The sequence below is a fragment of the Trichoplusia ni genome, chromosome 14 (genome assembly GCF_003590095.1).
Source record: "Trichoplusia ni isolate ovarian cell line Hi5 chromosome 14, tn1, whole genome shotgun sequence".
Classification (NCBI taxonomy): Eukaryota; Metazoa; Arthropoda; class Insecta; order Lepidoptera; family Noctuidae; genus Trichoplusia; species Trichoplusia ni.
Genome location: NC_039491.1, coordinates 10829231 through 10845124, shown reverse-complemented (window position 1 = coordinate 10845124; position 15894 = coordinate 10829231). Strand labels below are relative to the sequence as shown.

Here is a 15894-nt window from a genome sequence, read left to right as displayed (position 1 = left end):
AGAATCCCAGCTTGGCTCAGCATGAGGCACACTAGAAGTAAAAATAAAGGACCGAAAATATGTTGTGTACCTAAAGTAAATGTTAAACTTAATAACTTCAACAAATCATCACTAATAATATTGCAATAACCACCGGATGTTGCAATTCACACTCGGCAAGATCACAACACCCTCGCCTCCGTATACTGCATTATAATTTGTCAACAATCCGAACCAATTCAGCATATTTGTGATGTCAAAGGTGCCGCTCCCTGACACTTGGGGACACTGACGTAGCCCCTCGTATCAAAGGACCGACTCAATGAAATGATTGTCGTCCTTTTAGCCTTGCCGATGTAACAAGTGATTTTTGCGGATGTCGCTTTAATATTTGCGTATCTGAAGTTGTTGTTCGATTTAATATGGGAAATTGTTGGTATCAATTAGGATTTTTACCTACCGAATTTTTTTTTTTTTAGGTTATTATTTAAATAGGAAAATATGTTGAATAAAACAAGGATTTGTTAATTTCTTGATCAAGATAATTTTATTAATTTTATTTTTTTAGTAATACAACTTCAAACATTATCTAATTGATCACAGGGAAAATAGGAGATCACACTTGCTAACATTTTATTTTATTATTTTTTTGGTTGGTCCTTCTTCGCCTTGTGACCCCATTGACCTAAGTGAACCATACCCCAACCGATGACCTAAAGATTGTTGGGTCATTCAAACACTTTAGTCTTATCGGGCCCATGGGTTTAACCACGTTTTATCGTCCTTTGATTTATAGACGTGTTCCATTGTTTCCGATAATATTATCTTGTATCGTCTCGACACGAGGGATGACAAGTTTATGGAAGCTACCATAAACTTGTCATTTCATAATTTATTACTCAAAATATATTCTAACACCTCGGGTGTAAAATTAATTGATACAAAAAAAAAATGGTATTGGTATTGGATTACGAAAAAAAGATCTTCTTTCTATTGAAATTCAATGAAATCAAAATTTTGCTGTAAGGTTCCACGGTTTGGCTAATATTTAATTTTGGAGTGAAACCTAGTATTTATTTTAATCACAACTCAATTTTTGGATTTTATTTACTGTGAAAATGAAGTACTTAGAGTAGCACGCCACTGATAGGAAATAAATGGGACCACGGTCGATTGATAATAACGAAAAACCAACTGCAGACATGGAATTAAATAAATTAAGTCCAACAATAACGCTCACTTGAACATCACAATCACATGACGTTCCAATCCCATCAGGCAGTTACAAAATACAAAGTAAAAGTTAATTCTTTTTTCTGTATATCATTACGCTTAGGACCGATCGGGATAATTGGCGAATTAGTTAATCGGTGTTCTTCTGTACCTACTAACAAAGAATAAATAATATACAACACAGAAATTAATTACAATGTTACAAAGCTACTTTCTCATCAAACTGACGCTTATAAGAACTACCATAAATCACAGACAAAGAAAGTAATACATCATCGTTCATTGCTCTCCGATTAAAGTAAAATTGTGTCGCAGCTAATAGTAATCGATCAATAGTCGTTTAGCTAGAAATACTTCGGTTCTAGGAACAGATGGAAATAGCTCATTCTTCTTCATTAAATGTTTACGTGCTGTTGCAACGATGGATTACTAACGAACTTCTATTGTATTTGTAAATATCTGAACTAGGATTTTTTTATGGATTGGGTTAAGTAAACGATGCTAAAATGTACCGAAGGACCAATAAAAGTTCGATCAGAAACAGCAAGAAGATTACATTTAAAATCTATATTTTTAAATAATTCGTAATATAAAACCTATCATTTCGGAATTCTTAATCTCGATACTTAAGTTAACGATGACTCAGGAACAAAATTACAGAGAATATCTTAAAGATGACGACCGATATAATATCTTTTCTGTAGTGTAACGTGTAATTTGGGCCGATTTGGGTTCGGTCAATTATGTAATCATGTACACGAACGATATATTTTTCGGTATACTTAACATTTTCACTGTGAAAAACACGTTATTATTTACGTAATTTCGGTTCCAATGATTAATTTTTATTACTATAACAAGAGTTTCTCTGTCACTCTTTTACTCGATAAAAGTGAATTACTGTAATCTAAAACTGGTCATACAATTATGGTTTCTTGCAGGTTTTATGGGGATATATGTTTTATCCATATTTCTAAATTATTTACATATTATATATATTTCTAAATTATTTATATATTATATATATTTCATAAATTATTCGCATAATTTATAACTCATTCACAAAATTGGCATTCGATACTTAAAAGTTTTTTCTTGAATAAATCTGATTTATGCGATTTCCCACCACAAAAATTACCACCTTACTTAAGAGCGTTTCTTAAAAACTCTTTTTATTAACCATTTTCATTTCCACTCAATAAATAAATTATCTATCTTCGATTATTTTCTGAGCTTCATCATTCGTCCACAGTATCACGCAATTTACTTCCTTTCGTCTCTGGCAGCAAAATACATATTGCCACAGCAACGAATGGTAAAACTGCAAAAATTAGTGACGCTATCCAAGTAGAGTTTAAATTAGCCACAAACGGGGCTACCATTGCACCTATTTTTGAACCTGAGGAACTTAATGAAAAGCCCATGTTTCTTATAGGTGTTGGATACAATTCGGTCACATACAAGTACATAATTGCAAAGTTTACAAATGCGAAACAAACTCCAATGACCCCGAACATAGATGCAATCCAAGACCCTTTTGGTACACAGAGTAGAATGATCATAGTCACTCCAACGCTTAAGTAGGAGCCAATTACAGACGTTTTCCTTCTGAAGAATTTAGTAATTACTCCTGCTATCGGTGCCATTGGTATCTGAGGACAAAACAACAGAATTTGTTTCAAATAAAGAACCAAATCATCAGTATAATGAAATTACGTTGAAATGAATAAATTATTACTGACCTGTACAATTCCCATAGCGGCAACAACGATGAATATGTTTGGTCCAAGTACTGTGATGTATTGATTGATACCAAAATAACACACGCCCGTCATAAACCACGAGGTGAACGATGACAACGTAATGATAGACAACCGCTTCGTTTTAAACAAGTCCAAGTAATTAACGGTTTTCGATACGTTTTCTTTTAATTGGAGTTCTTGTTGGGCCTTCGTGACATTGTCTTGTATGTCGGTTGTACTACGGCTATTACTGGAAACGAAAATAAATATTAGGTTAAATTTAAATAAAGGTACAGAGTATATTGCGTAGAGGCTTAGAAAAACTCACAATTTAGCAGCCTTCGTCATCACAACAACAGCTTTATCAGCCATCCTCGTCGCCACTAACCATCTTGGTGTCTCCGGTAAGAAAAATTGAGTAAATGTTATAAACAAAGATGCAACCGCTAAAGACAATATGTATATATTCCATGTTGGGGAGAAATAGGCAAACACCGATAAGGTTGCCTCGGCAAGAGCATCGGGCATCAAAATCAATGTACCAGCTAACTCTCTGTGCTGCGGTCCCACTAGTTCCAAAACATAAACTGAAGTAATGGACATTATTCCTCCACTGGCTATACCAACGCAGAATCGTAACGCAGTAAATATCCAAAAACTTGTCGCAAATGATGTACTGATCATGAATATGACGGCTAAGGTCGGTGATATCATTAATGCTATCCTACGTCCAAATCTGAAATGAAAGGCAAATTTTATTAAACGAAATATAGAAATAGAATTATGTATTACTAAACTAAAGTAATATTATGTTTCTATCCAACCTGTCAGAAATCCATCCAAACACAGAGAGACCGATCACCACTCCGAACATGAGGACAGTTTGCGTGAAGCTCGCCAACCAGGCTTTATCACAGATTAAATCAAACTGTGATATCAAAGTCTTTTCAAATACTTCTTCCTTATACTCATACCGCGCACAACTATCGTAACATGTCGAATTCTCAGATGCAGCTGTATTGTCATCCTGCTTAGTATGACAAACAAAATCTGTAGATGGCGTCAGGAATAAGATGGAGTGTATATTCCACATGGCGACTAGTCTGCTGATAGCTGCAATGGCACAAGCTATCGCCTGCCATCGTCCGAACGCACCGATACACTTCACCAAATAATCATCTTCAAAAGTTTCCGCCTTCTTTTCTTTCTCTTTCTTAGTAAACTTATCTTGTACAATATATATTCCATAATTTATTTTGTACTTCATTCTGTCAACAAACGTCTTGGCACTGAAAGAAACAGTGAAATATTGTTTGTTAGATCGTAAAAATATTTTGACATTGTATATAATTAGGTTCTCGCACTTTATTATTATGATCACGACTAGACTGTTTGTCATATAATGTTCTGTCATAAAAATTAATATGTCTTGGCATTATATTGTTGTAGGATTTAATGTGGCGGACAGTTTTGCCTTCAACCACTATAATTAAGACGATTTACGGTCACTATTCTTATTATACTTGTGTCTTTTATTCCTAGTCTTGATGAGCACATTTAGTATCAAAGGTTAAATCATTTTACTGAGGAAATTATTTTGATTCATGACATAAATTGCTCAGCATGCTTAACTTTCGTAAAACAACCAGTAAAAGCACATTCACCTTCCCTCTCACCGACATCGGAAACCCTTTAGCCCTAAAAATAAGTCTTCAGAATACATACGAGGCTTAAAACGTTCCTCGTTAACTTAACATGTTGGAGGCATATAATAACACATCGGAGCCCACAAGCCTGTAATTTGAGGCACTTTCGAGTCACTCAATCAAGTAAACGCCGGCCGAAGTGGTTACTTACAGGCTGCCACTCGAAACGTAACATAATTCCATGTAATTGTGTCGAAAACTTTTTGAAAACAAAAGTGTATTGTGACGAAATGCGGTTTGTAATTTTATGGGCACGCCGCATGGGTTATTGAATTCTACAAACGTACTAGGTGATTATTTGAAGTTTAATGAATGTGAAATTGAAGGGTGATGCTTTGGTAATTCCTTTTTGTGGTCTTTGTGGTCCTTTGTTACTGGCAAGACAAAAATACCTTTGTTGGCAACAGGAGTTTTAAACATTGTTGTTCTGAAGATACAAAAAAGTCTTCCTATTGCATTAGCAGAAGAAAACACATGAGTCGTAAATGGAACTCAATTACAGGAATATCAATTGATCCAGACGGCTATTTGTCTAATACTACGAAGTGCAAGCCGCGGGCGTGTTATAGACATAACAAGGGTACGAGACTTCTCACATAACTCGTCAAGCTCTTTCCGTGTTACGAAACTCACTGGCCACACAAACTGTTGGCCTCCTACATCATCAACGTCCTTACCACCAGCTCTTGAAGCAGGACCGTTACTATTGATGGAGAGAGACGACACTATGCACCTTGTATATCGCCATCTTCCTTCCACATCAGCAACTGTCATGCTTCGAGTGGAGTGATAGTAGGGGCACTGAGTTGCAATCCTGCCAAACGTTTCTGCCTAACTAATGGTTATCGCGTATAATTTTGAGCCCCTAACCGCAGTCCTGAACGTTTCACGTCTAATCGCGAGTATCTTGGTAGAGTCGCGCTTAATGTTTATACAGTTGCCATCGATATTGTATTGATATTAATCGATATTTTGGGTTCGTCAGAAAATGTATGTGTCAATATTTTGTTTTAGCTTTCTTATTAGCCAATTTCAACAAGGTAATCAAATACTTTGTTTGTTATTTTTAACTTTGACACCTTAGACTGTCTCTTTTGATCCACCTGCAACTTCCATTCCTTTTACATTTTTTGTACTTTTGGACTTAAAAGTACAATATGAACTACCACAAGCAGCACCGCATCGACATTATTGACATTATTTTAATATTACCTTCACACAAAACTTGATCAATAAATCGATCTGGCAAAACAGATCGATGATCAGACAGCCCACCTCTAGGTGGGAGCCACTTAGGGCCTCAGATTTATAGGCACCCGGAGCCACGGCGGCCATTACGGTGATCCGACGCGCCGGCACGTCACAACGTAATATCAGTCCGCGGCAAATTGATGGGGATGCCTCCGATTTGCTTTGCCTCTAAAGTGGACTGTTTGCGGGCAAACCGCTCGTTATCTTACAACACTAATTTTGTTCGATGATTTTCGTACAGTTTCGTTTAGATATGAAGACCTTATTGGGAGGTTAAGTACATGGTTTGTATCTGGTGGGATCTTTGAAGATTGTATGGTAGCAGGTTTATGAAGGTGATTGAAGAACTTTGCTAATTTGGGATTGTCTTATCAAAGATAATGGTTAAATGTTAGACTTAGTTGATACTGTCAGGAGAAATCCAATTGTTCCTGAATTTTTAAGAACTGTAATTTATAAAGTTAAATTTACACTAAGGAGAAACATTTCTTTTGTACAATAATCCATCAAAGCGAACGATATAAATCACCTCAGTTCCACGCGAAAAATAAATACAAAATTAAATGCAATATCACAATCAATAAAACATCCCTAATTTACATTTCCGTTTAAAAATCGAATCCGCAATTGAATAGACGCATTCACATTTATCTCTGTGAATTATTTTTTTAATTTTCCGTTGAAGTGGCGAGGCATTGCGGCAACGGCGAGAATTCTTTCGTCCCGTCCGTCGTAAATATTTCAGAGAAGAGTTTTTAATCAGTCGTCAAGCGATTTACAAATTAAACAGGGGCCGTGTTATGAAGAAATATCGCAAGCTGGGCGCGTTTCCGTTGCGTCCAGTAGAATAAGCTTTTAAACAAAATAGTAACATTGAACGCATAGGATGAGATTTATTAATTTCAATAGTAATTCGCTGTTCTACAATATACCTGATAGTACATACATTTAATTTAAGTAGATAACGCAAATTTATAGTTGTCTTAGTTTAGTAAGGAAACTAGATGTGTCATTAAATGTTACATCTAGCAATTAAATTATTTTCAAACGACACACTTCGTTCTCTACATCTAACCATGTCGTTATTTACTCCACTTTAAAGTTTCTTTGTAAGTATTATCATTGTACATGATGAAATGGCAGACATACTGATACTATTATAAATTCAATCCAAAACGATGTAGCCCGCGAATTCGTAAATTCCTATCAGAAGAGAGAAAACGTCTAACAATATAGAAAATCGTGCCGCGTACGACAGCGGATACATGCGCGAAATAAGAAATATCGCTGGCGGAGGATCCCCGCAAAAAGCTCGCAAATTTCGTCATCAATTATCATTATTAGGGAGCGAAGCAACGGAGACGGCGGTAATTGAGTTTTATAAATGGCGTCGCCTGGCGTCGACGTGACTGTCATAAATAGTCACGTGACGTGTCGCGCGACCCTGAACACTGGCGTGTTTGATTTTGAATTTAGAAGTGCTTTGTTTTTTTTTTCGTTTTTAGATTTTGATGTAATTCTCTTTTGGTTTTTTTTTAATATGTATGGTTATTTTTTGTTTGATCGTCCCCTGTGAGATTTGGTTAAAATCCTTTTTGCGATAACATTTATTGTTTTTCATTTTTCATTTAAATTGTTAAATATGTTTAAAATTAGTTTATCAGCCTTTTCCGTATCAGGAACTTTCCCAACAAGTATTCAACACCTTTCATTAAGAACTGCTACGTACGTACGTAGTAAAAGAATTCATACAAACATTACCCACTCAACCAGCTTATCGAGTGCAACCACCTGTATCATAACTTGTGAACATAATTCCTATTCTTAATTTTTTTTACAATCACGCAATGACATGTAATTCATCATTTAATTTTGTTCATTTCATAATTGGAAAAATATAAATTATAAAAATAAAATATCTAAGGGCTTTCTTATTTTGTTACATCTTCCAAAATCATTATTTCGGAATAAAAGGTAGATGAAAGAATACAATTTTGAAATAAACTTTCTTTTAAGAGCAAGTGATTGCTTCGTTTGTTTTTCGTTTACTACTCCCACTACCTCAAAGCCAATTGTTTGATATTAGAGCTTAATACTACAGGCACAAAAGGCCTATTCCCTCTTAACGTAATACTCATTTCATTAAGAAAGCGAGATGCCGCTATAGGTGACCGTGAACCGTCTCGCTTCCACGCCCGCAGCAGTCCTATTTTAAAAGCTCATAATACAGGCACGGGTCAAAACAACGCCAACATAGTCTCACACAGTATACCCATTAGCGACTTGTAAACAAACCCATTTGCCATCGGTATCTCAATTGATTGTGTCATAACTCTTGCGTATCACACGCTCTTTGAAATCTTCCTACACACCGCTCATAAATCTCAAGAGAATGTTGAAAGTAGAAAGTGATTGGTTTATAATTAAACATACGAGAATAGATGTGTTCAATTCTGTTCATTTCTCTGAAGAAAAAAAGTATTTCACTCATTATTTTTATTTGGGAGTGTTGTAATACATTTATAAGTGAAATGGAACACGGTCAAAAATTAAGAGAAAAAGGTCTCTGAAATTTCAGCATGGGATGGTATCTGGCAAAAGAACTTCTGGATATAGGCCTCTTTAAAGACGTTACTAAAAATCCAGACAAATTATTTGTACTGGCTAATAACGCATAACAAAGATCAAAACCACTGGATGTGAAGACCTGAAAACACAATTGCACAAACGTCGCGCAAACTTGTTTTTGGCGCACAAGTTTGCGCCACGAAAAAAATCCAAATTGGACAGGGTGCATTTTCATCATCGTCATCATCAGTGGCCTCTAACATCTACGGGAGTGAGAACGCCGGTCGTTCATTTCATCAACCATACACTCAAATGTCCAAAATTCAATTCGCAAATAATTCCACAAAACTACCGCATCCAGTTGTTTCCTAGCTCTCCCAGCTATCAGTCCGTGCCTATCGAGCACAATTATCGTTAATTCTAACAGTCGCTACAATAACGTTAATATTTATTACGTTATAACTATTAAACGGTCTCTCAAGGTGTCTATAGCGCAGATAACGTGGTCGCATGTAAATCTTGAGCTGGGAGCTCGGTGGACGCTTCACAATCAATTTGTATGGCTTGTATGAAATTGAAATGTGTTTTCTATCAGCTTTTTGATTATAGAAGGCAAAAAGTAGAGTTTTGAGAAAATAGTTTTTTACTAGGAAGCAAAGGCTCTGTTTTAGGATGTAAGTGACTCAGTTTATGCATCAGAATCAGGTAATTCTAAAACATAATTAAGTACACATAAAATACAGGTCATGAAAGTAAATGTACAGAGCGCTATGTTTTACGCTACGTTTATTAAGACGTACAAATATGAATGATATCCATCGAATTTACAATGTGCAATTTGAGTATGATTCGAACTATATACAGGGGTCTAGTTCTGAATGTCTAGTCAAGACCGTAACAGCTGTAGAAGCAAAACGGAGTGCTACACGGCATAGAGCAGCTTTTATAACTGCTAGTATCTTAATCATTTTTGTAGGTCTTTAAATTTCTATCCCTTTTAATCAGAATTACAACTGAAATCAAATATCTCTACAAACTCTAAGCGCAACTACCAATCTATCAACCGAGCACATTTTTCTATATCAAAACATTTCAAAAACAAAACTAGCGATATTAATTCAACGTCACAACAAATGATCTTGAAAACAAATCAGAATTAAAATAGCCCATCAAAAATATAAAGGGATACAAACGAGGCGAGCGGACATCAAAGACTAATTGGGACGATGCCGCGGAGTTATGACAATGAATAATCATAATTGTGTTGCGTTCATCAAATGTGTTCGTAGGTGTGGCTTCATGTGCAGTCAATGTATGTATCATGGTCCGTTTAGTGAGGACTAGCTGTTGCTTGCGGTATCGCTTGGATGGCGGTCATAGCTGAAAAACAGTTACAACTTACTGTGCATAGCTGTAAATAGCTGACCAAAGTAATTTAAATTATTTGAATTTTCGTCTGGTCCAAATAATTATATACAGGATATAATACGTTGCTCACTGCACATATGCAGACTGTTGCACAGAGACACCCAGTCTCAGCACAATAATTTGCAGACCACGAAAATATTTTTCCTTTGTAATATTTCCTTCATAATCAAACCGTAACAAACCGTCGAAAAAGTACAATGTAAACATCAACACAAAAACAAACGAACATCAAAGCAAATCCCACACATTTCAAACCGCAGCTCCACCGTCACTTGTTTCTCCAAAATTAATTCTTAAAGGGCGCAATTTGTTTCTCTCGAAGATTAAATACATTCGGGGAAAAAACGCCGGGGAGATATCCATTCTAATAGCTTAACTTTTCATCTCCCCAACAAATTAACAAGCGCCGTCTCTTAATGCAAATATAACGTGATTAATAACACCAGTTATTAATAACTGTTATTTTTAACGGTTATTTTTTAGCGTCGAATAACAGCTGTTGCCTATACTTGAGATCTGAAGTTATTATTAGAAAATTATGGTGGGCTGTCTCTGTCACTCGATGCGAAAGGGGACGTTGATCAAAAAATATATCTACTATATTTTTATAACATTATATTAGGTACTTATGTAGGTATAAATATGTTATACTATAATGTAGTATTATATTTTTCGCCTTTATCCTCTTCCAAATAGCCAAAATGTATACTTTTACTTTTCTTAACTGATGAGTCAAATGAGTGTCGCATTTACACTTTCATAAGGTAAGGAAAACTATATTTTTAGCTAGAACTACATTACTCAAGTAGTCGTGTTTTGTCTTAATGTAGGTTTCTTGAAAGCAAATTCTATAAATATACTTCAAAGAAAAACCACATCCTACGACCACTAAACATAAATATAAAATTATCAATTTAACGATTTTTTCCTAAAATCTAAAAAAAACACATCCGTTATCTTTAACCTACATTTGTTTCACGTCAAACAAATAATTTAGTTATAAACAGATAGGGGACAAAAATGCTACTTTATGGTAGTATTCGGCACCATAAATCATAGAGCGATGATAGCGCAACCATTCACACACTGTCGTTGTTCCGATGATAAATATGTGATTTATTACATAGACAATATTGATAAAAACTACACTTGATTTATGAATAGGAAGCTGTTGTGAAATTGTTTCACTTGTATTTCGGTCATGATGGTTCCTATTGCGCATGCGTGGCTCAACATGTCTGATCAACAACTTAGGAAAGTTATTCTGATGAAAGGTATCATGTCAATTGAGACGGCAAATTGATGTGGAATGAGGCATTTTCATACCTAAATAAAGCCTACGGAAAATAAAGTTAAAAAATAAAGCTTAGTAATCGTGAAGTTTAGTATCGTAATAAGTAGGTGGACAACACCTTAGAAACTGCAACAGTGTGAATCCTTTAGAACATTATGTCGATAGGAATAATTTAATCTCGCCAAAATACACAGAAAAAAACAATTATCGAATCAAAAAGATTTTGAACAACGTTCTATATAAACCAGTTTCAAAATCCCTTTAAAACAAATATAAAGGCACCCATTCACCGTCACGCTGCCTTGCACAGTAATGCCCAAAACCATTCATAAGTTGACTTCTCGTAAACATATCTTGTATGGTGATATCCTGCCATCACCTTGTCATTTCACTGCGTATGTATGATTACATGTGCTGAAATTATATACTCTGGTACAAATGTGTATGTGTGGTCGAAATGCGTGCTTATTGAAAGGTTTTCGTCGGGAATTGGTTCGTGAATGGGTTTTCTGATCATGGTAATTAATTGATTAAATGGTGTGACAAGTTAGTATGTTTTCTTTAGTCATTTAATTACCTTATTTTTAATTTATTTGATAAAAAATAATTTAATCGACTAATTAAAACTGAAACTCAGAATAAGTTTATTTTATAAATATATTTTTTTAAATTTTCTTCCTAAAATCTAGACTAAAAAAACAAAAACTCTTGAACAACCTCTTCTCTAAGGTAAAACAAACTCGTTACTTTTTCTCCCAAAATCGTTAAAGACAACCCCAGGAAAAAAAGCATAAAATAAATTCACCCGCATTCATCGAGTTTATTTGGCGACCATAACTCAGTAATATCGTCCAAAGACTGCTCCATTTAACTTGAGTTACGAGCCTCGGCGACAGATTTCATAAAAATACTCGGCCAACTGTGATTTCAGATGTTTTATTACTAATGATATCCTAGAACTTGGTTCGCTTGTCCGCTTCCCATCTGATAGGAAAGTTTTGACGTGTGACCGTGATCTAATGTTTGTAGGACCTTCGAGTGTTTTGGGTATCTAACTTCGTAGGCTAGCAGACGGCCGTTAATTTAAATCAAGTTTTACTGGACAGAGAATTGATTAAAAATATGACTTCATTCCCAGCCATCATATATTCACAAAAAAAAGTAAAACCCACGACGTACGATAAAACAGAGAGAGAGAGAGAGAGATAAAATTATGTCAGAAGTCCAGAAGTCAAGTTTCAAAGCGGACTATAATTCTACTAAACAAACCAGAACAAAGTGAAAGAAAGACACGCAAAACCTTTTATTAATTATTTCCACAATGAAACACAAACACACTTAAGGCCAGCAAACACAACGTTGACATCAAAACTAACTCCGGAAGATCCACCGCTGCACCAAGTCTCACCAAAAATAATAGAACCACAGCGAAGTAATAACAACAATGTCAAAACTAGTCCACAGTCTAAAATATTACTTTCAAAAACCAAAACATAACCGCAGCTCTGTAACGTGGACACAGATTATGAAAGCACTATCAGAAGAGGTCTTAAATAGGTATCATTCTACAAACTCGTAATAGACATAAACGTCATAGAAATTACGAGGACGCTTAATCTGTAAAGATATTAGATAAATGGAAATGTGTAGAGCACGTAGACATTTATTTAATTTTACAAAACGAGGTTTTAACTACGCCCGAAATAGAACACGGGTGTGTAAACCATACCCAAATTTAATTCAAGTTTTGGGGTCTATAACATTCGACATGTATTTTTCTAATCAAAACTGATAAAGGGATTCAACGCACCTAAGTTATAGCTAACTTAAAAAATCAGCAACATTCACAATTGCACAGACCCCTCTTGTAAGCACTCCATTATTTTCTAATCTGTGTACACAGCAATGTATCACTGAAGCCCTAACTTTTATGAAAAGCCGCTCCACGGCGGTATATCACGTTAAATGGGGCAGCTTTTTGTCGTTAACTTGTAACTTATTGCGGGCAAAGTGTTGCTACAACATGAACCGACCTGCTAGTTCCAGATTTGGAGGGCCCTGGCGCCCTGCCAGGCTTTCGCCGTGTCTAATGGCCCAAAGGTTGTAATTATCAGAATGGTTGCAAGGTGAAACAGCTTTTCATTTTAATGAAACCTAACCCCTGTTCATACAATTTAGCAATTAAGCGTCTGAAATATACCCAGTTGTAATGGTAGGTTTTAAAACTACTTTGTATCTAAAATGTTCTCGACGTAAATGTAAAGTATCTTGTGTATTCTAACAATAAACGAATGTTCGTATTCACTATTGTCTATCGGTATCTTTGTTAGTAACTTGAGTGTAGCGCCAGCGGCTGTGTGAGCGAACGCAGAAATAATTTTGGTCTACATCCTGAAACGAATTATCATTACTACAATGGGTAACCCTAATTTCTAGTTATTTTTGCAACAATTTGTAAAATAAAAACGTTTTGTATTGAATGGTAATTTGAATGTATATTTTTACTGCTTTTAATACTTTACGATAAGAACACATTGGTGATATGTTTACATATATATTATTTACGACATGATATCACTTTACCAGTTTTTGTATATTATCGATTAAACGTAATTTCTCCACTGTATTCTACAATTAAAACACTAGATTGGCAATCATTACTATCGCGACCCTCTTTCAGAAGACCCATATTGGATGACAACAGTCAGACAGCGGTGTTGCAGCCTTGGAACTGTCATTTAGGAAATTCTAGTCACAATCTCGTGTCTTGAAAGTTGAGTTGAGTGATGTTTCGTTCTAATTTTTATCTAATTCTTAAGATAGGTGACAAGTTAGTGATTCAATAAAGTTAGATAAAATGACATTTAATAGACATATATTTTAATATGGATTTTTTGGTCACAAAATAAGTTTATTTACTGACTTACCATTTATAATGAACTAGTCACCACAAAACCCAACAAAACACTAAATTGCCAGTTTCATATGGGTGTTGAAAGATAGTGTTTGTAAAACAAAGTAAGTCCATGAAATTTTATGTAAATTGCGAACTTGTATCCATTTTGTATTTGTGTCCTATTGAATTTTATTGACTGTCGATAATTAGGGCAACATTGAGTTTTATTTTGAGTTACGTTTTTTTAGGTGTTCTTAATCGGTTTAAGGTTTTTTTTTATTTGCTCATAATGAACGAGTTTTATTTACTCTTTCGTAATATGGAATAGTAATTTACAATCTTTATTTTACAAGGTCGTTTACAATGCTTGTAAGTAAGCAATAAGTATGTAATTAAAATAAATCATTTACCAAAAATTAGAAAGACATCAAGCGAATAAGTTGAACTTCGTTCTCCATTGTCACTAAAGCATGTATCCTTGCATCCTTGCTTTACATTCAAATTACATGCACAAAGACACTCAATGACCAACCACAGAAAAAGCATTTCTCGATCACACAAACGCTTGTTCTACATGGGGATCGAACCCGCGACACGTCAACCATGCAAACCATCGTAGTTTAACCACAAACCATTAGACCTATCGATAGAGACGAAACCAAAAAAAAATATACCTTTATATTTCCCGATGCCTCAAACTGGTTACACCGCCTGTTCTCTTAAACACTAATCTACACTATGACATTATTTTCTTTTAAAATTGTATTTATAAAAATAATTAGTATTCAAGGTGAAATTGACATGTTTATAATAAATACAAAGAATCATCTGTGTCGCATCCCAACTGTTTTCGGTTCGCTTTGTCTCTCTGTCACTGTCTGAAATTACGTACAGAGAGACCTTGAATTTCTTTGCATGAGAAAACAATGAGTTGAAATCAATAACTTGCATAAGATGAAATGTTAGTATTTTGTGACAACATTTTTTTTCATAAACGCTAAGTTGATTGGTAGCCTTACCAGGCTAACATTCTAGCTTAAGTAGGCAATGTTAGCTATGTTTTCAGTGCAGAGAAAATATGCCTTAACAAAAAAAAACGACATAAATTTTGCCATCTTTTTTTAGCTTTGACTTCATCATCAGTCTTGATGCTCCTAGTAAATAAATTAGGTCTTTAATAATATGATACAGATCCTATAATTTGCTTTTGTTAATGAAGTAGGAAAGTTTATATCAAAGCCCATTTATATTCACCCCTAAAACTCGACTTACCTATCCAGATTAAATGGAACAACGAGGACAATAATTATCCATTACGTTGAACACAGTACCGACCGTAGATTCGGTAGAGAAAACAATTTGTAACAAAAACATAGCTGTTATGTGAACACTTAATTAAAACGCAAATTGGCGACCGCAGGCCTGCCCTGACTCCAAAACTTAGGGGTGGGAAACAGGGTATCGATGATGTCCGAATGTCAATTGTTTGTTCGTAAATATCGTTCGGTTAACCATATTGTCAGCGGTCAGCGGATTGCGGATTTGATCTGAATTGTTCATGGAATAAAATTGGTCTCTCTGTTTATAATACCGGCCTTTATAGGTGACAGTGCTGGGTAAAAGCCTTCTCCCAAATAGCGAAAGGTTGAGCATTGATCACCACGCTAGCTCACTGCGGGTTTCAGATGCCAATGCTTGGAATCCATTTCCTCACGACTTTTTCCTTCTCAGTTTGTTAGAGGTCTCTTAGAATAATTATGAAAGTACAAATAACTTTGAAAGAGTGACATAGGTATA

The 15894-nt window shown here is 35.2% G+C and overlaps 1 protein-coding gene across 1 annotated transcript; it reads right to left on the bottom strand.

Annotated features, from left to right (window-relative positions):
• Positions 1-1767: 1767 nt before the first annotated feature.
• Positions 1768-14144, bottom strand: LOC113500644 (solute carrier family 22 member 3-like). Its single transcript, XM_026881503.1, has 5 exons — positions 14129-14144; positions 3779-4243; positions 3283-3690; positions 2955-3204; positions 1768-2864 (listed from the first exon to the last, which is right to left on the bottom strand). Exons 2-5 carry the CDS (start codon positions 4219-4221, stop codon positions 2451-2453), a joined length of 1515 nt encoding a protein of 504 aa, XP_026737304.1. The 5' UTR covers positions 4222-4243; positions 14129-14144; the 3' UTR covers positions 1768-2450.
• Positions 14145-15894: the final 1750 nt, after the last annotated feature.

Bases quoted from the DNA above. Each gene is read 5' to 3' on its own strand.
- LOC113500644 (XM_026881503.1), bottom strand. From the start codon at position 4,221: ATGAAGTACAAAATAAATTATGGAATATATATTGTACAAGATAAGTTT. The intron at 3,691-3,778 runs GTTGGATAGAAA...CTTTCATTTCAG, and splicing joins TTTGGATGGATTTCTGACAG to ATTTGGACGTAGGATAGCAT. The intron at 3,205-3,282 runs GTGAGTTTTTCT...TTTCGTTTCCAG, and splicing joins ATGACGAAGGCTGCTAAATT to TAATAGCCGTAGTACAACCG.